General features: G+C 40.7%; 1 protein-coding gene across 7 annotated transcripts in view; it reads right to left on the bottom strand.

The window, feature by feature from the left end:
- The window catches only part of DAAM2 (dishevelled associated activator of morphogenesis 2), a 197,074-nt gene that overhangs the window by 34,012 nt on the left and 139,050 nt on the right, over positions 1-24,012 (bottom strand). For 6 of the 7 annotated variants that reach the window (XM_068676592.1, XM_068676598.1, XM_068676594.1 and 3 more), the window contains 10 exons: positions 23,695-23,798; positions 21,785-21,851; positions 20,492-20,609; positions 18,800-18,938; positions 17,291-17,349; positions 16,689-16,873; positions 15,468-15,785; positions 8,450-8,557; positions 5,566-5,598; positions 1,825-1,931 (listed from right to left, as the gene is read on the bottom strand). In XM_068676592.1, coding sequence (XP_068532693.1) covers positions 1,825-1,931; positions 5,566-5,598; positions 8,450-8,557; positions 15,468-15,785; positions 16,689-16,873; positions 17,291-17,349; positions 18,800-18,938; positions 20,492-20,609; positions 21,785-21,851; positions 23,695-23,798 — 1,238 coding nt within the window. The remainder of the gene's footprint in view (positions 1-1,824; positions 1,932-5,565; positions 5,599-8,449; positions 8,558-15,467; positions 15,786-16,688; positions 16,874-17,290; positions 17,350-18,799; positions 18,939-20,491; positions 20,610-21,784; positions 21,852-23,694; positions 23,799-24,012) is intronic. The other variant, XM_068676596.1, reaches the window with a different exon arrangement.

Raw genomic sequence — 24,012 nt, 5'->3', positions numbered from 1 at the left:
TGTGCCAAGCTGTAAGATCTTTCAGATATCCTGGGTGTAACACTACCCATTACAAACATTAAATGATCTAAGCCAGTGATAGCCCTGCTGATGGGCCATTCCCATAGCATAGCACAGCAAAGCTAACAGGGTATGATGCAAACTGGCAGGATCCTTAGGGGCAGTGAGATCAGCCTCAAAATCTCCGTCATCCATGTTAGGCCTGCTAACAATAAGACCAGTATATTTCTTAGTGGAGAAGGTGGTGGACACAAAACACAGCTTTTCAGCTCTTGAGTCCGAACTAGCAACTTGAGGCAGACGGGTGTCATGGCACACCTGGAGTGGCCACATGCTGTGTACCCTGAAGAGCAAGTCTAATGCTGCAAGGCCACTTTTCTGGAGGCAACAGGGGGAAAGACAAAGCACAGGGACTGTCCTTTGTCTCTCTCTCACTGTTTAGAGAGGATTAGGCCAGATTTATATGGCGGAAGAGGTGATTGGTGACAAACATGCTGATGCCATCCATACCACTTCTGTTCTGGGGATAGCAAATATTTAAAAATAAACATCTCGTGTCATAGCGAGTCATGGCGAGTCACCTCCCTGGATCCTCCTCAGCCCAGCCACCTGCACACACTACGTTACCACTCTAGGAAATGTTTCATGTGCTTACATGACTTAATCTGAACCCAGGCACACTTTCACAGGTCTGTCAAACAGCATGAAAATCCTGTTGCCCCTATACCTTCAGCATCCCTCTGCCTGAGTCTGCAGACAGCTGCCAACACCAGCAAAGACATGTGTTGGCAAATACTGCAGGGAGAGAAATGTAAGCCTTCTTTCCTTGCTAGTTTGGATGGCAGGGGTCCTGCTGACATGCAGGCTAATGCCACATAAGTAGCATAATGAGAGAGACTCCATGGTTTTCACTAAGCAGTGGAAAGAACATATTCCAATCCTGGTGGTCTGGCTGCAACTTTGCTTTTAACTGTTACTTTGCTAGAGCAGACAAGCAATCACATGAAACTGTATTTTCTGCTGATCAATTAAACTGTTAACTTGTGCAGTACTGTCACAGGTTTCCTAGCACCTGTCTCCAGCCTTGCTATCCTTTCTCTGGCAGAAAAAACAACCTTCTTGGGTGGATCAGTGCCTGCACAAATTTGCTGCTCAGTGACATCCAGCCCAGTACTCTTGCTGGTAGAAAATCATGAAAACCCTAGAGAGCTCTGATGTCACAACATTTTAAGACATTAGAGTCATTGCAGGAGCATGCAAAGACAGATCATGGTTTCCAAAGCCTACCTTGCAAATACAAGACCTAATTCTTGAATATCTCTTTTTACATTTATCATCTTTCCCTTGAAGTGCCAAAAATAACAAAGATGAACACCACTCTCAACACTGCTGTATTCCAGGGAGATGCTCACATTAACATTTAGAAAACAACACGTAGAACAAGCAGAGCCAAATGGCATACTAAAAGCGTGGGGGACACATCACATAGAGTGAAGTAGAAGCACTGCCAAGCAGCTGCCTTCATCTGCCTATAAGTACTGACAGTTTTCTAGTGATGAGTATTCAGATAAATCCTGGTGTCTATGTTTATCTGTTCAATGCACAAAATGTGTATGTGAATATGTGTGTGTGTAGTAAGAGAGCTAACACTTCACCAAAGGCATGTGCTTTTATCACACTGCAAGAGAGGTTTGTCTGAAGTGCAACAGGTATTAGACAGCAGGTCTAGGTGAGAAAAGAACATGTCCATTTGTTAAACTTCATTCCCTCTTGCCTCTACATTGACCACAGCACATGCTGTGAGCTAAGGCTCAGCACACTTACTTGGAAAGGAGAATGACACAATTCTGGGCCCTCCGGCCATCAATCACAGAGAGCTCTTTCACCTTCCGTGTGGAGAGGTAAAGGTCTTCTGTTGAACCCATCTCTTTCTGCATATAATTCAAAAGGGGGGAAAACAGTCAGTATCATGTTTTTTTCCTTATCTACTCACCCAACACCGATAGATTTAGCTGAGTGTGATGAAAAAAAAAAACACAACAAACACAAAACACAACATCCCAACTTGAGAAAATCCACCCACATGGTGAGAAAAGGAGACAGGAAGGCCAGAAGACATGTAAGCAGAGCCTGTATTACTAGACAAACAGAAGTAACTCATTACAACCTGTAAGATCATCTTTGACTGAAAATACTGGACCTGATTCCAACCTATTGGACTCATCTACTTGTATTATTATACTCATCACTTGTATTATTATGATGTTCTGGTGTAAAATTAGGGTGACATGAAAACTGGGCACATGATGGTAAAGCCCACTGGTGTCACAGCATATCCTTCTGTGGATGTTTCCTGCAGAGTTTACACAGCACTTTTGAAAGGCTGCAGCCCTATGAGGAATAAAGCTCACACCGTCTCTTAAGGCTGCCACTGGGCCAGTCCAATCCATATTATGCGGGAGATGCAAACAGTAGGACAAGATGGCATTTATCTTACAAACGTATTTTACCAAAAGGTCAACATGTGAACTAGCCTCTCTTTTAAAATGAATTAATACCATTAATCATGAAGAAACTACCTTTTCCCAAAGTTTTCTGTATATCCCCATTGCAAAACTCATCACTTGGGAAAACCCTGGAAAATCCCAGTCCAGAATGTTTGACATAGAACATAAAAACTAACTGCAGACCCAGTCTGACCATCCAGAAATCTCTGTCTCCTTGTTCTGCCTATGTACCAGACTCAGGGCTTTTGTTTCATTTCCAGAGACTGGCTTTCTGTAGTTACTTTGAGTGTCTTTTAACACCATTCCTTAAACGGAGTAGAGGTAATGATAAAAAGTGGTAATCCTCGATAATAGCTCCCTTGTAACCAACAGAGAAGAGGAAATTGGAAACAGGACCATTTTTATCTTCCCAGCTAGCAGCTGCTGGAACCTCTTCAAAAATGCATTTTCATGATACCCATATTGTCATTGCTTGAGATTTTGAAACTAATGAGTATAATCCAGCTTTGAATGCATCCAACAAGCTAACAATCTCTCTTCTTTCTTAGGACATAACAGCAAGCATGCTGGGTCAGACCAAGAGGTCCATCTACCCCACCTTCCCGTATCTGAGTGAGATCAGCAGCAGACACCCGTGGAAAGATGTAAGACCATGGCAATCATGGAATTCCCAGCATTAATTCCCAGGACTGAAAGTTCTGCAGTTCAGGCCTTCCTTCTCTTAGTGTCTGATTTAGTTACTAACTCCTAATATGATGTTTTTGAACGGTTTATTACTCTCCTGATTAACCCACTTCAAGATTGTTTTTTATGCAAATATTTAAGATGTAAATGTAAGCCATAAAGAGATTCATACTGTTACTTGTCATTGAGTTCATGCTACAACCAGCTACACTCAGCTTGTGTTGCTACTGGATATACAAAGGATTCATACAACATACAACTGCACACAAACGTGTTGCAGTGAGCCACCACCAATATTAAGCAGCATTGATAAGCAGGTACAGTGCACCACCTGAAGACACACACACTATAGGTCTGCTGGAGGTACCCAATGTGTCTAGCTTGGCAGAAGAAAAAAATGCATCTCTATGGGATACATCAAATAGTGTTTCTAAGAAAGGAAAAGTTGAGCATTTGACAAGTTTGTTATTTTTGAGGAAAACTAACAAAAGCAAAGAGCAGTGCACCCTAAGGATGTATTATCTGATATGCAGAGATGTCAGGTGAATAGGGCAATAGGCAGCTGTTGAACAGTGAGAGGTAAGAAAGGTATTGGTAGGTCTGTACTTTGCTCCTGGTTTAAAAGCTTCACTGCCCCTCACTGGCTAGTGTTTGCAGACAAGCACAGCTGGTTACCATTATTCAGCACCCATCCCAAGGAAAAAAAAATTAAATAAAATTTCAGGGCTTGTCTACGCACTGTGTGTGTGTTCAGATGGTTTCCCCTAAAGCCATATAACAGGGATTGGTGTAACAGTCTCCATCTCGTTTCAATTCCCCAGCCCTGAAGGTTCAACAGAGATGAATACCTGAACTATTCAGACAAGGCCCACTCCTTGTGACCAAGGATTGGGCTGGTCTCATCTAAAAATATATTCTCTTGAACTCATATTGAGGAGAGGGATATTTATAGACACTTGGAGTTATGTGTAAGCAAAAGCAGATGAAGCCTCAGGTTTTACTGAAGCCAGATTTCAAGTTTAGCTGAAGGAAAACAGATTACATATGGACTATCTGCATTTTCTTAGACAGAAAAAGAGGAGCAAGGGGGCAGTAGTGACCAGCTTTTGTGAGATAAGTCAAGCACGCAAAGTAAGAACAGTTGGAGCTGCTGTCAAGCTAATAGACAACATCCCTACATTTTATTCCATCTTGCTTTACCAACTTTCCATGTGGACTAATATTGTGTTATATGCTTCAAAGAGCATTTCAGATTTGAGATTTTAATTGCAAATTCAAAGATCAGCTAAAAAATTCACTACTGATATGACTAGACATATGGGATACATTTCTCATACTGCTGTACTGTTTCAAATACAATTTGAGTTTGGTGAACTGCAGAACATGTGGTCTGGTACCACAGCAGTATGCTAGGTTTCAGTAATTGTCAATACTTTTGGAACCATTTCTATCACACTGACTTGCTTCATGGTGCACATTGCCATGATGATAACCCAGGTTCATGACCCAGATCATATCAGCCTCCTCCAGTGGCAGAAGAAACTTTCTAGATACAGTTCCCTGAGCACTCACAGCGAGGACTGCTTTCTTATAAAGACATGAGGGATGACATCTGAAAAATCCCTTATGAGAGTGTTGCTCTTCCCAAAAGTTCTCCCACAAATTTTGCTTAAGATGATGAATAAAGTGAGAGGTAGCCAGTTTGAAGACACACTGGCAGTCTGATATCTCTGCATCATCTAAACACTATTTCCATCTTGCACTGAACTCTCTGAGGCTTTCAGTAATCCTAAATGTGGTAGGTTTCCCTCTAGTCTAACCCTTCTGCTCCTCTCAGTTGGCACAAATTCTTTTGTCCAACTGAAGTGCATCCTTGTTCTACAGAAAGAAAGATTTTCTTTATCAGGAAGCCTGTGGCTGGTGAACACATCTGAAGACTTCAGTCGTGTCCAAAGCAGATGCACCAAAGATGGGAACAGTGGGAATGAAGGCTGCCTTACAACCCCTTTGTTCTCCACTGGAAAAATTATTATCATAGTGAAGGAAGAGTTCACATTCACATCTCCTCTGTCCTTGGTCTTTTTGCCCAGGATCATCAAAAAGAGAACTACAGAGACATGGGCAGAAAGCACAGTGAGGTTATAGCTAACTGAAAGAAAGGAACTATGTCTTCCTACTGCAGAGCTGATACAACCAAAGGATTTTTATTTTTTTTAATTTCTATTTTATTTATACTTTCCTCACCCAGAAAACAGAGGTGCAAGGACATATGAAAAACTGTCATGAGACGAGGCATGATCCTGTAACAGCACGGTGCAGTGCTTCATCTTCCCAAGCACTAAGAGAGGATCAGAAGGCAGACAATGATACTCACCTGCTTACAGGAGGAGGGGTTAGTTAGCAGGTCCTATGCAGGCAGCAGCCGCAAATAACAAAGAAGGAAACATGCCAAGAATCAGTCACAGAGAAGGATACCAAGTTTAACAAGGCAGCTGAATTTAGACACACACTGTTTTCTAAGAGAATAAAATGCTTAGCAAGTAATACTGGGCCAGATGGTTTAAAGGTATTTCAGCATTTCTTTGCATATTTTAAATCAGCAGGTGTTAGGGAAATAAGAGTTCTTGGTCTTTTCAGAAAAGAATAAATTTGGTCTCCAAACCATAAATCTCTCAGGTCTCGAAACATTAACTACGATAATGCTTAAATACCTTTACAAATCTAGTCCAGAGCCTTACTGAAAGAACTGCCAAGGTTAAAAATCAAGGGTCAGTTCTCCTCTCCTGATGCAGAGGCACAGTTTGCCGTTAACAGTAACAACTTGTTTCAATAGCATATTATACCCTTTAACAACTTATAGCCAACAACTTATAGCCAAAAGCACTCTGTAACCACTAAAAAAATCTTACAGCACCACTGGGTAACAAACACCAACTGTTTCATAACTTATTTCGTACTCCAGGAAAACATCAAATATACTGAATCAAAAGGTCAATATTACACAGTCAGATTGGAGCAAAGTCAAAAGACAAGTTTTAAGAACTCTTGGTCCAGTATTCTGTATGCTGGACAATTTTGCTTTCCCTGATAGGCACCCAAAATGGCACACTGGGCTTGAGAGAGGAGAAAAGATCCTTTGACATTAAAAAAAAATGACGAAGAAAGAAAAGAAGCTGTTTAATATAAATGAAACTGAAAAAATATGAAGATCATGTTAATAGCAGCAAAGAAAGAAATGTCTTTATTTGAATTCGTTCAACATTTCAGATGTAAAAGAGCAGAGTTTTGCATTGACATTTTTCTTTATAGACATTTGGATGAAGCTTAAAAGTCACAAACCCAGGGTAAACACATACTTGGCCAGAGTGGTATATTTAAAGAAAGAAAAGAGGAGAGAAGACTATGTGTGAATCAACTGGAAAAGTTCTCATAAGAATTTGATTCAAAAGCAATTTTGGTTGCCTGGGCTTAAAATTAAAAAAAAAATAAATAAATAATGAGGATTTGTTGTTTGGAATCCAGTTCACTTTGGAGTAAGTATGGATGAAATAGGAAGTATAAATTAAAGTAATAACAATGGAATATTTAAGGAAAAAATTAGCAGTGAAAAATCAGAATGAAAGATGGAAGGGTAGCAATACACTTAACTACACAAAAATATGATGAGCTTACACAAGTGACACTCCAGCGTCTGGAGTCACTGTCATAAAGTGTGCTTAATAAGGATTGAAGAGGACTCTTCTGAGACTCATGGAGGTCACTGATGATGGCTCCATTCCAGTGGGAAGATTTAGGTTTAATGTCTGTTTAAGGTCAGCTTTACTTATGGCTGAATAGGCCAGGCTACTTTGCAGTGGTTGGTTACACATCCATTAATGTTTTGCTTCTGAGAGTCTGCAGACCAGGATGCCTTTGGCTTTGGATTTTGGAGACCAAAGGAGGCAAAGCTTTTGGAAGTTGTTTCTAGTGAGGAAACTGCAATGTTTGCAGCTGAAATGGCATGTGTTGACACAAAACCGCTACAGTGGAATGGCACCTTCATGGTTGCTCTTGTGCACAGATGGTAGTCAGGCTACTTGTGTGACTCCTAGGAGCTCACTGCCATAACTAAGCTGTAGGCAACAGGGTCTAATCCCAGTGCAATTTTCTGTGCCTTTCTTTCCCTCTGTGAACCAAGTTCTTATTTCAATGAATGGGATTCACAGGCTGAGAAAGAGAGGAACCCACAGAAACAGCAGCAGCTATTTGCAGGAGCATAAGAAATTAAATCTCATTGTACAACGTTCACATTAGGATGCTTATCTGGATGGCTGTAAGATAGTAAATCAGAAGAATTGTTCATTAGTTATTTATTATGTTCATTGAATTAGACAGGGAAAAAATGAGAGAGATAAAGAAAGGAACAGATGGAAAAGTCCAAAGACAAGGGTTTTGCATGTTAATTCTAAGGTACTGAATAATTACAATGAAGTTACCATCATCACTGTAGAGCTTAATCATAAAGGCTGTTTATGGTAATTATGTCTGTGTCTTTTCCTAAAATTCCAAAGCAATGATCTGATTCCACAGAGTAGCAAAGATTGAATTTCTCCAAGCACATTCCAAAAACAAATGAAAGCTGGGGGAGTTCAGGGAATGCAAGTACAATCCCTCTCCTGCTAAATTTCATTCAATGGAGATAGATGGATTGAAGGTGACTTGCTTTCCAAGAAAAAGAGGAGGGAAAAAAGACATTCTAATAAATGGCTACTTTTAAAGCATGCTGTTTGTATTATAATCTCTCATTCAGACAGTTTCTGTCACCTAGCCAGTTGGATCAGTTGGCTGTTTAAGAAACAAAGATACAAAGCAAAAGACAGCTAATGCTGTCACCTTGCTTCAGTACTTGGGCAACTACAGACTTTTTCCTTGGGAAATAGAGAAGTAGAAAGATATGAGAGAAATAAAAAGATGGCTAGTAAGCATGAATGTAAAGCTCAGGAGCTGTTGGAAGCCAGTGGCTGCTGAGGTCAAACTGAGCATTACCTGTTGGGGATTGTTGTCTCAGAGCTGTCTATTAGTATTAAGATAACAGAAGGTTATACTCTGCCCACTGTATCCTCCCATCTTCTTTTGATGTTGTCATTTTTTAAACAGTGACAGAACAGCAAATAATGCAGCCTGACTGCAGGTGGGCAGGAATCCAAATCACTGTAATAAGTGTTCCTTTCTCCTCCAGAAATTCAAGGAAGACAAGGTATGGAAGAGTTCACCCCTACCTGGTGTCTCTGATATGCTGAGAACATCTTTTCAAAATCTTCTAGATCCAGCACCTTGAATGCCTTTAAATCATCAATCTCATTCCAGATTGTGCCATGGATCCTCTCCTGAAAGAAAAGGATGTATTTTAATGAGATAGCAAAACCTTTTAGCTAAGCACATCCAATGCCATTTTGGTGTCGCTGGGTTTTGTTTTGTTTTTTAAACATTAGTGTGAAAAAATAGCCTGAAAAATCATCACAGCAAGCCTCTGATGAAAGGCCACATTCTAAGTCTAGCAGACCATATCTCAAGCAATATCCATGATTCTACAGTAATTTTTCGTTCAGGATTGACCATCTCTTTAACACAATGGTTATGGTCACGTGAAAGAAGTGTCATCATCATGAAGGAAAAGCTCAGGAAGGACACTAATGTATGACAAACCCAAGACATGTATTCCCATCTGCAAATTTTGCCAGGTTCTGGTGCAAACCCCAAAGGGTGTGTGGTTTCTGCCTGCCTGCTAAAGTAATTTAAGATTTTATTTTACTTTTAAGGCCCTGAGTCTTTGAAGTCAAATTGTTTCCTGTTATGTGATCTCTCCTGTTTATCTGAGTTCTTTTTTGACTCATGCACAAGCTATACCCAGATGTCTGAGAGAGCATCATCCACACTAATTGGAAATATGCAAAAGCACAGACTCCTCCTCCAATTTTGCTGTTCACCAGCCCTGGACCAAGTAAGCTCTTATAATACAAGTGTTATCTAATCATAAAATCACAGAATGGTTTGGGTTGCAAGGGACCTTACAGATCATATAGTTCCAATCCCCCTGCCACAATTAGCAGTCACACTAAGCTAAGAGAGGATTTGGGGTCTCCTGTTGATATTCTCAGGACAGATGTCCTTGCCAGAAAAGAGGACACAATGATTGAGCTACTTTCTCCTTCCTGGTGACTGTTAAGGTGCGTGTGGAGTGGGATAAGCTTTGGGCTAGTACCCATTCAGAACAGGGTTCATTCACACCTATTCAGGGCTCTTCACACCTGACCACACTGTCTTTCAGTTCATTTAGTTAATAAAGTGTACATTTAATGTATACTTTATTAGCTGGAAAAATAAGGAAGGTGTTGATTAAAAGAAAAAGAGAAAGGACAGAAAGGACTGTAAAGAGACCTAAGCAAACCTCAGGAGATGAAAAAACATCAGAACACCGGTGGAGAGAAAGCCAGGAACAGCAAGCAATGGCAATGAAACCCTCACACAGGCTCCAGCTCTGAAGTACCTGACTTGCACCTACACAGCAAAGTGCATTAACACTTCATTATCAGAACTAATTAGGAACAGGCTCTACTTCCCATTCACAGTCATCAAAGGAATGAGGGAAATGTGCTAAGCCACAAGGCTCAAGGAGCAAGGAAAAACACCTGATGAGAAAATGAAATGAGGGGGAAATAAAAGTGTGAAGTGTTCTGGAGGAAATTCCTGGCGGAACAGACACTGTGGAGGAAAACCAACACCCTCCCTCCAGAGGCAGCCTGTGAGTGCCCGAGGGGAGGGAGGGCTGTCTGGCTGAGATTGCTGCAATGCTGTTTGCAGTGAGAGTGTGTGCTAGATGGGAGCACATACCCCTGAATAGGCTCACCAATATCTTTGTATCACTCCTTGCAATCAGTGTGGCTCTCCTTTCCATAAAAGCAAAAACATGACCCTGTGACTACAATGCAACAAACAAGTTTGGGAAGCTCATCTCAGCTAAAGGAATATGAGACAAAGTTAATTTTTGTTTTATCCTAATGTTGGCTTCTACTGCCAGTCTTAGCCAGAAGCATCCAGGCTGGGTGTTCAATCTCACTTGGTTTCCAGGCTGGCTTTATAAACCTTGCATTATAAATCCTAAGGGATGTATTTGAACTTGGGAATGTTTCTCTGAATTCCTCCCTGTTTCAGATTGTCCCATCAAACATTGATATGGAAAAATATATCTTGAGGAGAGCCAGTGGTCAGAAATTCATAGAATCATTCAGGTTGGAAAAGACCTCCAAGATCATCTGGTCACCCTTATCACCAATATGACCCACTAAACCATGTCCTTAAGCACCATGTCCAACCTTTAAAGGCACTGGACCTTCTTCAGGAACCATCCATAGAGTTGTCATTGGGACAGAACCCTGGGGATGCCAAGAGCTACGTGCTGTGTTTGGCAGGCACCAGGAGCTGTATGCTGTGCTTGGATGTGACTCAAGCGACAGCTACTTATGAGAGTCTTGCCCATCTACCTGTCAGGCTGGAAAGCCCTCATGGGAGTGAAGTTTCCCCATGAATGGCAAGACTGATGAAAGCACTACAGAATGGGCTGGTCTTACTGGATTGCAGAGGTGCCTGAACAGGCAGTTCTGAGACTCACAAAGGGATCGCAGAGAGTGGTTCTTATCTGTATCTTCCAGAAAAAAAAGGAACCAAGGAAGTTAAAATGATTCCTGTTTCATTCATATTCATTTTAAGACTTGGGTTAAATCTGATCCCATATAAGCTGGTTTGTGTGCTACATAAAGCATGAAGACAAACTCCAAAGCAGCACTCATTGCAATGGTGTGCACAAACAGAACTTTGACCCAAGGAACCCAACTTAGTGCTTAAAAAACAAGCTAAGTAGTCCAGTCAAAGAAAAAACTTAGGCAGGCATAGGTATAAACAACCTTTGCTTGCAATGAGATTGTCCTTTCTATTTCTATCCTAAGTTCTGCCCTTGAAAACTTTGTTGTTCTTGCCAGATAATTTCCTACACTGACCTCTTCCTACTCAGTTATGGATTAACTGTCTGATTGTGCCTTGTCATCAGCCAGGAGAGACTGAGAGTTTTAGGAGAAACAGACTTGTGTAACATGGGTGCTATGATAAGTGATTCCCTCAGCACCAGAAAGAATACTTATGGTCCCTAACTCAAAGTTTTAAAATGAAGAAAATTCTTATTTCTTCCTCCCCCTTAAAAAAGAAAAAAGAGAGGTCACTTAATCAACATGCTTTCTCCCATCTTTATGTATTTATTTACGCATTTGTTCATTCAACAAGTCTACCAAGAACTGTGGTTTCTCTGCTTTGCAAAGCCTTGGCCCATTTTAAGAAACACACCCTCTGAACTACTTTTCCCAGAGTTCTATCGAAATGGTAGTACATACTAGTTAAGGAAATATCTTATTTTCAGAACAATTATTTACAAGACATTTGCTCCATCAAGTTGAAGTTTTGGTAAGTTTCATTTAATAATTAGCTCACTGGAGCTGCTACAATTGTTATTCCACCTTTGTAATGAAGCACAATTTGTGGACAAAACAACGAAGATTAGAGAATAGAAGTGCTTCTAGGAGCTAGAAATCATATCAAGCTATCCTCTGCTACAACCAATGGATGATTTTATTTACCCTGAAGAACAAATAATGATACTCTGCAGCAAGTCATCAAAATCCATCATGATTCAACAACCTCACAGAAAAGTGAAAGCTAACAGTACTTTGGGTCAGCCTTTCATTTATCCTGCAGGGCCAGAGAAACCATAGAAACTATGTGTGTTCTGCAAATACTGAACCAGACAATCCCCAAATGTTTGTAAATTTAAACCACCAAAAAGTGTAAAACCTTAGAATTTTGATTCATAATTCCATTATGTATCTGAAAAAGGACGTTCAAGGCCAGTTTGGATGGGGTCTTGGGGTCTTGGGCAACCTGATCTAGTGGGTGGCATCCCTGTCCATGGAAGGGACATTTCTAAGGATTATTTCTAAGGTTCCTTTCGATCCAAATCATGCTATGATTCTAAATTTCTTTCTTGATATCAGATCCTTTTCTCAATGGAAGAAAAATCCACTGTGTACAAAAATTGTATTTCTGGCATCTTTGTTAATTGAGACAGCTGTTTTATCTCAGCGTAGGACTGGGCACCACCAAAGCTATTACGAGCAGCTTCACACAGAGATCTTGTAGGAATCTTTCCATTAAGTTTGAATTTCTGGCAGAAATCCTGTATCATCGTCTGCTGTGATCCTCAGGCTGTTTTAAGGAAGAAAGTTCCAGAAATCAGAATAATCAATAACATTACATGCACAAGTTCACCCAGGTCTGGATCATTTGCTGGAGTCATTACCAGCCTGTCTCATAATGGGATATTTCTTCTCTAGCCATGAGATAACAAGCACCACAGTGGACAGTTGACTTGGTTCACTTTGACAACTTCAAATTAATATGTTTATGTTTATTAAAGAGTTAATTATATGAATCCATAGTTCCAGAGTGCTTGAAGCCACTCCATTGTTTGGATGAACCATAAATGTCTGGACCCTGTTTGATCTTGGGTGTTATGTAAAATCTGGGCTGGGAGAGCAAACGCTACATTCTGTTTAGAAACAAAGACAGGAATCTTTCCAGGGCATTACAGTAGTTACACTGCAGTATCTTTTTCTTGAAAAACAGAGATCCTTGGCACCAGCACTACTCTAGTGCTGTATGAATGGAATTCACAGACAATGCTACAGTGCTGTATGAATGCAGTTATGGTGTGGAAGGGCTTAACCAGAATTCAGCCCACGTATGCATCTAAATGGCTTTGCCACTGACCATCAGCTCATATCAAAGCTAGTACAAAATCTGTAATTCCCAGAAGAAATTAGTGGGTTTTTGGAGTTTCCTTGTTAGAAGCATGAATACTTTCCAATCAAGCTCTTTCTAATTGTACCCATGGGAACTGCGGACAATCTGTTATTGTCAACTGCTAAGAGTTAGAATACATTTGATCATTCTTGTAACGCCCAGCAGATCAGTCCTTTCCTTCCTAAGACAGTACTGGCGCTGGGGAAAAAAAAATAAAAATCACACCAATTGCCCCAGAGAACAGCCTTGATTCCTCTGCTAAGAAAGTATACCATAGACAAATCCCTCATGGTCAGCCCTATTCACACTCATCTAGGGCTCTGTCAGCTTCCTTTCACTCCATGGACAGAAAGGGGGTCAAAATCATGTGGGCTGCCTCAGTCAGAGCATCATCTTTTTACTACACAGCTTAGGATAGAGAGCCTGCACTAACTACTTTGAGAAGGGTGGGCACAACAGCATGCAAAGAGCTGAATAACATACTCGATCTGGCTACAGCCCTAAGTGCATGTGCAGCTCTGTTTCCAGCACTAGGTCACTGCACCCTGCTGTGTTGCATGGTGGAAGCATACCCTTACCTTTGCTATCTGGACCAGCTTTTAAAGATAAAGAAAAACACGGTATCAGATGTATTTTTTCTCAAACTGTTTTTTGTGGGGAAAACTTGCATCCATATGAACTGGAAGTTAAGCACTACCATGAACCAAAATAATATAATATTATTATATAATATTATAATAATATTATAAAATAATACTATGCACACTTCCAGGCCTTGGTTTCCCCATGCTCAAGAACTGGAGACATGCTGTCCCCGGCCAGTATGCTGGTTCTGAGTCTTTGTTACTTTATATATGGCTACTTTGACAGTTCAGGAGAACATTGTTAAAGTGCTGCAATAGTAAAGAAATGCAAGGTGAGGCTATCTGACCTACTCATGACTTTGTATCCAGAAAATTCATAACCATGTGAACAGAAAATGAGTGCCTTGTACTGAAGCAGGGAATCCAGGATAACTGATGAAGGTGGACAAAATCCAGCACCTTCTCCAGCAGACAGCGGAATTATTTAATTCCATAACAAAGGGTACCCAAAGAACAAGACAAATGCAGCTCTTCACCTCAACCTCTGCAGTTTTGCAGGGACCTTACTAGGTCAAAATGCTAACACAAACACCCCAAAATGAAAACTACTCCCTCTTATGTCCATTTTTCCATCTATTCTGCCTTCTTCAAAATACCACGTTTTACCTACCTCACCACCCAGGTCTTCAATTTTATTAGTACAGCTGCCTTCACTCCTAACCAGAGGGCAGGATAAGCCTACAGTTACTGTACACTAAACAGAAACACCTGTGGCTCTCCCTTTTTCATATATATTCATATATATATACACATATATTAGTTATTATTTCTTTTTTTTTCAGAGCACTAAGTCCCATGTTCTGCAAAGGAAAATAAATCCCCGTCTTTACATTCTCTCCCACACCCCCCACGTGGCCTTGACAGACAAGCACAGACGGTGCAGCAAATATTTCACTTCACTTTATTTTAAAGAAAAGGAGAGAGGGGGAGAGAGAATTCTTGTGGCATTCCAGAGGTCCCTGGACACTCATTCCAAATGCCTGAGTTGGGCCCTGGGTGAGTTTCAGTCTAAAAGAGAACCTGGGTTTCTAGGCAGCCATCCAAACTCAATACAGACACTTTTTTTCTTTGTAAATCAGTTAAAAAAATTAAGACCTAAAGAGAAAGGGAGAAAAGGAAAAAAAAAATCACGGAGAGAAAAGGAAAGGAGCTAAAGGCAACTAAGATAGCAGAATATGAGTGCAACAGGAGGAATCCAATTCCTCTGCTTTTATTTCCACTTCAGAGTTTTATTCTCAAGTGGCAAAGCTGTAACCATGCAAGGAGAAGGGCAACTAGCCTCATGGCCACAAGTGAATGGTGAGGAGAAACAGGCCACCTTTCTCTCCTCGGAGACTGTTCCTGTCAGGGTAGAGGAGGCTAGTTTGGAAGCTGGTCCTCACTGTGCTTTGCTTGCACTGGCTCTAACTGTCCCTTTCCCTGATGTGCAAGTGAGGGCAGTTCTGGCATACCAGCCCTGGAGACATCCAGCTCTGGCTTACAACATTTAGTCCCACTGCAGCTATGCTGAACCACTGGTATGCTCAGATCCACTGCAGCTCAACCTAACTGGCACCTTGGTCATGACAGGAGATGTGTTGTGCTGCTGCTGGAGAAGTGGGGAGGCTCCCTCAGGACAGTTACTGACTCCTACTGACTCAGCCTAAGGAAAGCCACAATATCACTGGCTTCAGTCACCATGGTATTAATTAACACTGATTCACACTTGGAAAGTTAATTAATTGCTAAGAATACTGCAGCTTCTTACCTCACTCAGCTTAGCCCAGTTGAAGGATTTCAGTGGGTGTGAAGGCTGCGGGATAGATTTCTTCTTCAGGCTGGTGCCACTGCTGCTGAAGGTGGTTGTTGAAGGGGGGGGCACCCCCATGCTGAAGAAGGGTGGTGCTCCTGGTGGGGGAGGAGGTCCTCCTGGAGGAGGTGGTGGAGCAGGAGGAGGGGGGCAGCTGGAGAAGGGCAGAGGAGGTGGCAGCGGGGGCAAATTCTCAGACATGAGAGAAGACGACAAAGCCAGTGGGCCACCTGGAGGAGGGGGTGGTGGGGGTGGGAAGGAAATACTGCCCCCGTGCTGGAAAAAAAACACACAGAAAAAGAAAGCAAACGGTTTAAAAGGCACAATAACTCCATGTTGCCAGCTGATGTGATTTTATTACAAGTCTCAAAATATTTGATGTTTTCTTTAAAGCCTCCTGCACTCAAAGCCATGCAATAAAGGGAGGAATCTCAGCTTTCATTTAAGAGAAAGTTTCAAGCCCTTGAAGTTGTGGAGAAGAGCTTGAAAAAGGGAACCATAAATGGCTCAGAAAAACAGAAAGCTAGTAAAAGAAGCCAAAATGTATTATTTTCTCCTTATGTATGAAAAAAGAGAAAAGTTCAATCTTATGAACTTTTGAACTCCTGGGTTTTAAACCTTGGGTTTGAAAAACTGAATACCTGTCATTAGGCCCCACCAACACAAAGTGGGAGAGGGAGGAGGGAATGAATCTGCTTTTTGCAGTGTCTAACTTCAGGCCTGTGTCCTGGGAGTTGAAGCTCCGGCACACTACTGGAACAGGCAGGAAGAAGCAGATGCAAATGTCTCTTCTGCAGAGCTCCAGGGTGGCACAGGCCCTCCTGAAGCACAACAGGAATCCTCTTTCGTCGCTAAATTTGCTTTCATATCTGGGAGATTTCTCTATATTCCACCAAAATATTCCTCCAATCAGGACCACCTCAGCAGTAAAAAGAGTGCCTAGAGGAGGACATGTGTGCCTCAGCAGCTTCTACAGAGAAGTTGGCTGAAAAGAAGGAATGGAGCAGGCCATTCATTCATTACCCATTCTATACCACCAGCTCAGGGATTTTGGTCCAAACTGAAAGCTGAACAGCTTCTATGTGTTCATCTTTGCAGCTGGCTAGATAATGTACTTTTGTTCATCATTCACTTGTTAGCAGGCTTTAAACAAGATTGAGAAGAATCCCAGTCTCTTACCGAGAACTCATTAAGTTGAGCTACCAGGTCATTCATCTGGTCCCGAGTCTGGCGCAACTCCAAGGATTCCTTCTGCAGCTTATCCTTCATTTTGTTCAGTGTCTTCATCATTTCATCTTTCTCCTGGGTCTTTGTCTCACATTCCCGCTCCTTCTTCTCTAGCCTGCTCATCAGCTCGGCATGATCTAGGAAGAACAGGTAAGTGGGGCTAATGAAATAAAGCTCATGGACAGTTCCCAAAGAAACAGAGGTTACACTGAAATAAAGTTGACAACTCTGTCAGTTCATCTGGGGATGTTTAGTGAAAGTAGAGAAAATAAAATGGAGTATGACTGTTCTGATGGTAATATTCAGTGATCAATAGAGCAACGTCCAAGTTTCACTTATATTGTAAAATCACTTCACGTGAGGATTGAGGGATGCCCTATCCTATGAAGCAGATAAACTCATCATAAGACGAAATATACTGGAAGGGACAAAGCAGGTTTAGTCCATGAAGGAAAACCTGGACAGCCAATTGTGCCTAGCTTTGTTGCCCACTGCTCTGTGACTGAATCATGCTCTTCCTCTCTTTCACCCCCAAACACAAAGGACACACTTACCTTTCCGAAACTTCTCTGCCTGATCCCTCCACTGCTTGACTTCATTTTCGTTCACCAGCCTGAAAGACGAAATCGGATCATTTAAATTTGTTCTGAGCTATCCAGCCTAAAAGGCAAGTGGCCATTGTGTGAAGTGATCAGCAAAAGACAACCTGGTAAATTTACATTTAATCAGGACCATACCAGTGGTCAGTCTGGGTCCAAATCCTGATCCTTATTGTAGTTAGCAGCTTATATTAAAAAGGTGATATCCTGTAGCTTGAAGTCCTAAAGAGGAATAAAGGAATGTCTGGGGGAAAAAAATCCTGGCATTTCCATGTCTTCAGGTAATACCATCAAGGTGCCAAGGCTACTTATTTTGAAAGGCAGAAGTCATAGCTAAAATCATCCTGCCATGGGATACAAATTATCCTATCATTAATACAAGGCTGGATTGCCTTCCTTTTTTATTTTTTCCTTTTTTTTTTTTTCCTTTTTCTATTTTTTTCTTCCTTAAGAAAAGGGAGGATGCTTATCTGTTGGGTAATATATCAGTAACAAGGCAATGCTCGTATCTCATACTGGCACAGCTATTTCCTATTACTGACAGAAAATATGCAGGGCATGCTGGAGACTGATTAGATATGCAAAATGAGTAGTAGTTATGAAAGTAGAAATGGAAGATCAGGCACAAGTTCTAGAATGGAGTCTGATATCCAGACAGAACGAGATCAGCACCGGTGTACTTTTCCATTATGAGAAACCAATTTTGATTTTGACTCATGCCTGTAAAAGGATGAACTGTAGAATTTTTAGTACAGGAGAACTTGATTTCATCTGAGGCTTATGTTCTATAAGAATGCTCTACCCAGTAGATATTTCAGAAGGTTAATGGGCCATGAATTACCTGAGGTAGATGGATGGGATGGAGACTCCAAAAGTTTGGCTAAAAAAGGACTGTGAACAGGGAAGTAGAGATGAGAGCCAGCTAATGTAGCTAGACTTCTCAAATGATGCGCCCTATGGGAAAAAATAATGGTAGAACCCTTGGCCAAGTCTGTGGGTGAACACATGCAGATGCTTTACTGAGAGGTAAAAGGTTTTATGTGCTAGATGGGGACTATTTTCAACTATTTCAAATCTTTCTAAACTATGTGCTCATTAATGAGGAATCAGATCTAAGTAGAAATGACAACATTTTGGGGAGAATATCAATGAAAGCTTTCATCAGCATTTTGAAAGAAAAAGGAAAAATGAAATAGTTTTGTTATACTATCACTTTTTTTTTCTCTGCTCTTCTAACTAATATTAAAATAAATTAGAAACCAAAAGCAAGGACTTTGCTAGAAAATAACATCTGTTGAAGACGTCATTAAAGGGAAACTTGGCTATAAGACTAGCAAGTCAACAAGAAGCTGTAAATTAACACAGGTAATTCTTCAGGTAAGATATTTTATTTCCAAAGTACCTGCATACTTATCATATACTTATACCTTTATAAGAGAAACTAACAATAATGCTGCAGCTTACATTTTAATTATATTTTTGACATTGAAGTTTTCCAGCGGAGCTATATCTGGATCATCTCCTCGTTCATCCTGCAGAACAATTTGTTGGAGTATTCTGTCCAACAGCTGCCATTGCTGAAAATTTCCTCCATTCCTCTTATCTGTAAGGAAAATGACCAACCCATGAGAACTTCAATTTTCATGCCAAAGTGCATAGATCTACTGACAAACTGGCATTCCTTCCTTTCCGGTTCCCATATTAATCTCTTATATAGTAAATTACAGTACACAGAACCTAACACTGATTTGAGGCTAGAAGATTATTTACAAACACTTGGCATATTAAAACAGCACATAACAAGCATTTGCAACTCTATGTCTGTCTTGCATGTTCAGGCTGTGCAATCCTTTTGACAGACTAGCTCCAGCTTGCACTTTAGATGAATTCAGAATTGATTCTGTCATGATCATGATGGCTGTTACTCAGTAATTTATGGGGATTGATAGCTTTTTGCTTTGTTTTTTATGCACCTAGGTAATATCGTGACCAAGCACTATAAAAACAATTAGATATTCTATCTGCATACTCAGTTATTCAGTTGTCTGCAGATCAGTGAAACTCAACTGACACAAAAAGTTCATACAAACATGATCAAAATTTGTTGAGAGAAAGAACAGAAACTGAACAAAATGGACTGATCCCATGCATGTCAAATAAAAGAGCCAGAGGAACATAAAATTCACTTTAGCTCCCTTAGCTACATAACCTAGACCTTAAATTATTTTAAATTGCTCCAGTACAATCCTGTCCTACCCTAGAAGGACTTAACTCTTCTGCCACCAAACACTCCAGGTCGATACCCAAAGCTCAAGTATTGTCTTAAATGGTAATAGCAAGGAGGCCACTGGGACAAACAACTGCTTGAATTTGTGCATGGCAGTACTTAAACGTAATCAGTGCCTGAAAACATACCACGCTACCTCCTGAAAAAGTTCACTGCATACTTCTTCCTAAAGTTGACTTAGTTTGACTGTTCAAATATGGCTGAAAGTAACCAAAACCAGCCCCTGATACCTAACAGGATTAAGGCAAGTAGTTCTTATGTGAACTAGCTATGCTTTCATGCAGCTGCTACACTCTTAAAACATGACTGAATTACTTTATTACAGTTAACAAGTAGATTTCTATCACCTCTCTTGAAAACAAATGCCAATGTTATTTTTCAGTTTGAGTTAAGGAGCCCTCAGCTGACATTTTGCCACAAGATAGCAGCCCGAAGACTTATTGTGGAATTTCCCGGTGAAAGAACAGCTTTCAGTACTGTATTGTTTCACCAGAAAAATTCCTCACTGCATTTTGTTAACATTCAAAATGGTGTCTATTTCTGAGAATTCTCTGATCTGAAGCACAAGGGCTCTTTCTTTTTTAAAGCTCCTAATTTAAAGTCACTAAGAGCTCTGTCAGTGACTAACTGGAATGTCTCCAGCTACTTAGTTTTATTTGCAAGTGCAAAGAAGTCAAGCTGCTGCTTTAAGTATTGCACAAAATCTGCTGGGTGGGATCAGTGCAAGATACTAAGTCCCTTAGGCACTGCCAAGTTCTGAATGGAGGACAAAAGCAGTGTGTGTCCTGGTAACTGTGACCCTGCACCCATGCCAAAACTTCACCCATTTCTGCAACACCCCTTCCACTGGAAAACTGTGATGTACTCACATGGCATCTGCAAGCAGTGCTGGAGGATGGATAACAAATAGGGATAGGCATCTGTGTGCTTCAATCTTTTCTTGATCAATTCAAACATCTGAGAGGCACTTTTTGTATCAATGTGGATCTGAAATTAGGAAAGGCAGTGCAAGGACAAGTCAGAGAAAAAACATGCACATTGAAAGCCTGACTAACTGTGAAAGGTCAGACCAACACGGAGACAGCAACTGGACCTCTGCAGTCTCTTGGAATGTCCAGCTATAATCTCAGTGAGGAGCTTGTACATAGGTCTCTGAGATATGCATTAACCTACTCCAGAACAGAAAAAGATCCCCAAGGCAAAGGGTTAGAAAGGTGGTTAGAAAGTCACATAGAGCCACCAAGACACCTAGAGCTGTCCTGAAGCAAGCAAAATAAATAAATAAGTAAGATACCCCATCACTCAAAGTGTCCAAGATCAGACTGTGTGGGGCTTTGAGCAACATAGATTCATAGAATGGCTTGGGTTGGAAGGGACCTTAAAGATCACCTAATTCCAACCCCCTTGGTCTAGTGAAAGATGCTTGTTGCTGCCCATTGAAAGGAAGTTGGACTAAGTAATCTTTAAAGGTTCCTTCCAACCCAAACCATCCAATGATTCTATGAGAATCTTTGGGTCCAAGGAGTTGGTGGCATAAATAATAAACAATAAGCAGGGAAGGATTAGTTTTTCTGTATCAGTGTTTGGCAGGAACTGATTCAAAAAAAGAAGAAACTACAACTGTTCTGGATCCTACAGCTCCTTACTGTTGCTAGAGGTTGTGGAAACTGTTCTTGTTTTATGATCATCTCAAACTCCACCCATTCTAAAGTACTGATTCTCTCCACAGTCTCTGAGGTGGCAGTATTCAGGAGTTTCCTGTGATCTATTGGGAAAAGCATCAAAAATGAGCCCAAGTCCTGTAAAGAACCCATACTCCTGTAATAGAGATGTCTGAAATTAGAATGCATCTTGATCGTTAGGACTGAAAACATGCCTAACAGTGTTGATAACCACTTCTGCTCCTGAACCTTCGGCTAAACAAAATAAAGAAGGCTTTGTAAAAGACATTGCAGAAGCCCTGTTCTGTGATCATTGTTGTAATTGCTCATAGATCAGAGATCACCTACATGCTACATGAGAAATGGTGAAAACAAGAGTACCAGCCACGCTCAGCACCAAAGACAATCATTGCTTTCAGGGAACACAAGGGGAAGTTGCATCAAAGATACAAAAAAGATGTTCAGCCTTGGAAAGTTAAGGTACACCATAGAAAATCTTACCAGGTCAAACCGCTTGGCAAGTTCCAGGTCGTCTTCATTTCTGACCATTTCAAAGAAATCTAAGTGCCTAAGAGAAAATAGAAAAAGAAAACCAAAAACCACCAATGGTCATGGCATAATTCAGACTTAAACTAAGTGTGCCGCCATAGAAGAAGCAACATTTGGAAGTTGGCAAGCCTTTCTTACATAAAATGTTGGAACATGTATGCAAAGCAACCCATGGGGGCCAATATCAGGCCAAAAGAAATGATCAGCTGCGGTCAAGATGTACTTTAACCCTTGTGCTAAGTCACGGTGTTGAAGTAAGTGTCTAAAAATAAACATACAATTGAAAAAGGATATTCCACTTGTAGTTAATGCAATGCCTACACTGGTAATGCATTCTAGAAAGTCCACCCCATACTTGTTAACTAGACAACATTAGCTGCATCTAGAAAGTCCATGCCATGTCAGGCAACATTAACAAGCTGTTTCTTTTATGTCGTGGAGTAGAGATGCATTCAGTGGATTAGTTAAAGATCCCTTCCAACCCAAACCATTCTATGATTGTGTGATAAACAGCATAGTTTGCAGCTGTCTTTCAATTTACCTATTAAGCACAACAGCATGCTTCTGGTGGGATCTGGGGGACCTGGTGAGAGATGCAGTTGACCAAGGCATATGGACTTATCTTTCACAGAGATCAGAGCACAGGAGATGCTGTGGAAAAAGGCTGTGGCACATCTCCTTTTCTTGGCTTGGCATACAGCCTACATAATCTAGACATCTGGGATCCTCTCAAACCCCTGTATCATTCTCATCGCTATAACTTGTAAGATCCACAAGTTCCTAAAATCTTAAGCTCTTTCTATACATCCTGGTTACTAGCCAAACGAACAGGGAGTCATACAGAATAGATCCTTTTCTTGGTTATAATGTTGTAGACAAAAACCAACATTACTTGTTCCAGCTTTTCAGCAAACACAGGCACAAAACTGTATGTAATCTTTCCCTGTAGCATTAATAGATAGATACAAGCCTCTCCCTGCTCAAAGACATGAGGTCCTTCTTCATAATAGGCAGTTGGTGCTAACCACTTGCTTATGCAGAATCCCAGAAGCATTATATGCTCCATCACCCTATAGCAACTCCTAACAGTGGATATTTGAGAAAATGGTCCCTTGAAAGCTGCAGACATAGGCCTGATTAGTATTTTTTCACCATATACTTCGGCAAACTTGACATTCCTACCTAGAAAGTCCTAGATACCTACAGACCAGCCCTGCTCTGTAGGAAGGGGCTTGGAGTAGCAGACAGTAAGGGACAGCAACACACTTGCCAGCAAGTATAAACTGTTAAATTTTGCACAGTAACAAAGACATTTAAAATAGCTACCTGTTTTCCTCTTTTGTCTGCTTGGCATCTCTACCCCTTTGCCCACCATAGGTTCCTTTTCTCTTACAGTTGTGCCAGTGCTACTGTTTGGAGGGTTGTGTTACAAAACAGATCATAAAAATGAGTGAGGTTAAAGAAAAATCTTGGAAATCCAGAACCTGCACGATGTCCACACATACTCAGTCTCAATGAAATCAATGAACTGGTTTATTTCCCTCCAACCAGGACAGGTTTTTGTTACACTTTTGCTATACAAGAAAAGAATTACAACATTTATTTTTTCATTCTGATTGTCATCCTCAGCTTAGAAGAAAAACAATTCATGAAATCCTTGTCACAGCCACTTCCAGTTTAGCATGTGTGTTTCCTATTTCATCTGCTGATTTTAATTTTAAGGACAAATCTCCTTTTTGTCTTTAAAGGGAGACAGTTATAGGGAGAGACAGAGACAACTTTGTGCTTAAATCTGAAACCCAAATATAGGAGATCAATGTTTCTCTCTGCTGATAAATGACAGTTCTCAGAAAATGTCTTACCTGTCAAGTGTTGCATTCTCATGTCCTCTTAGCTTGTCAATAACAGGCTGAATTCCCAGCATTAGAAATTCATATCGTAGGTGTAATCGGAACTCCAAATTGTCCTTATAAAGTGGGGGAAAACAAGTTACATGGTTCCAGAAGCTTTTAATCACACTAAAAAAAAATTGCTTAAATCCTTAATATTTCCTTTCTTAATAACCTCTATCCTGACACCAAATACACATGATGATTACAGGATTCTAGTAAAGTAAGTAAAAAAATTAAAGTCTTTGCCTCTGTTTCTCTTAAAAATACTGTCCTCCTGTATCTACAATG

Source organism: Anas acuta, chromosome 3, assembly GCF_963932015.1.
Source record: "Anas acuta chromosome 3, bAnaAcu1.1, whole genome shotgun sequence".
In the NCBI taxonomy this organism is placed as follows: Eukaryota; Metazoa; Chordata; class Aves; order Anseriformes; family Anatidae; genus Anas; species Anas acuta.
Note: the sequence above shows the minus strand (reverse complement) of the source record. Positions and strands in the feature narration are given on the sequence as shown.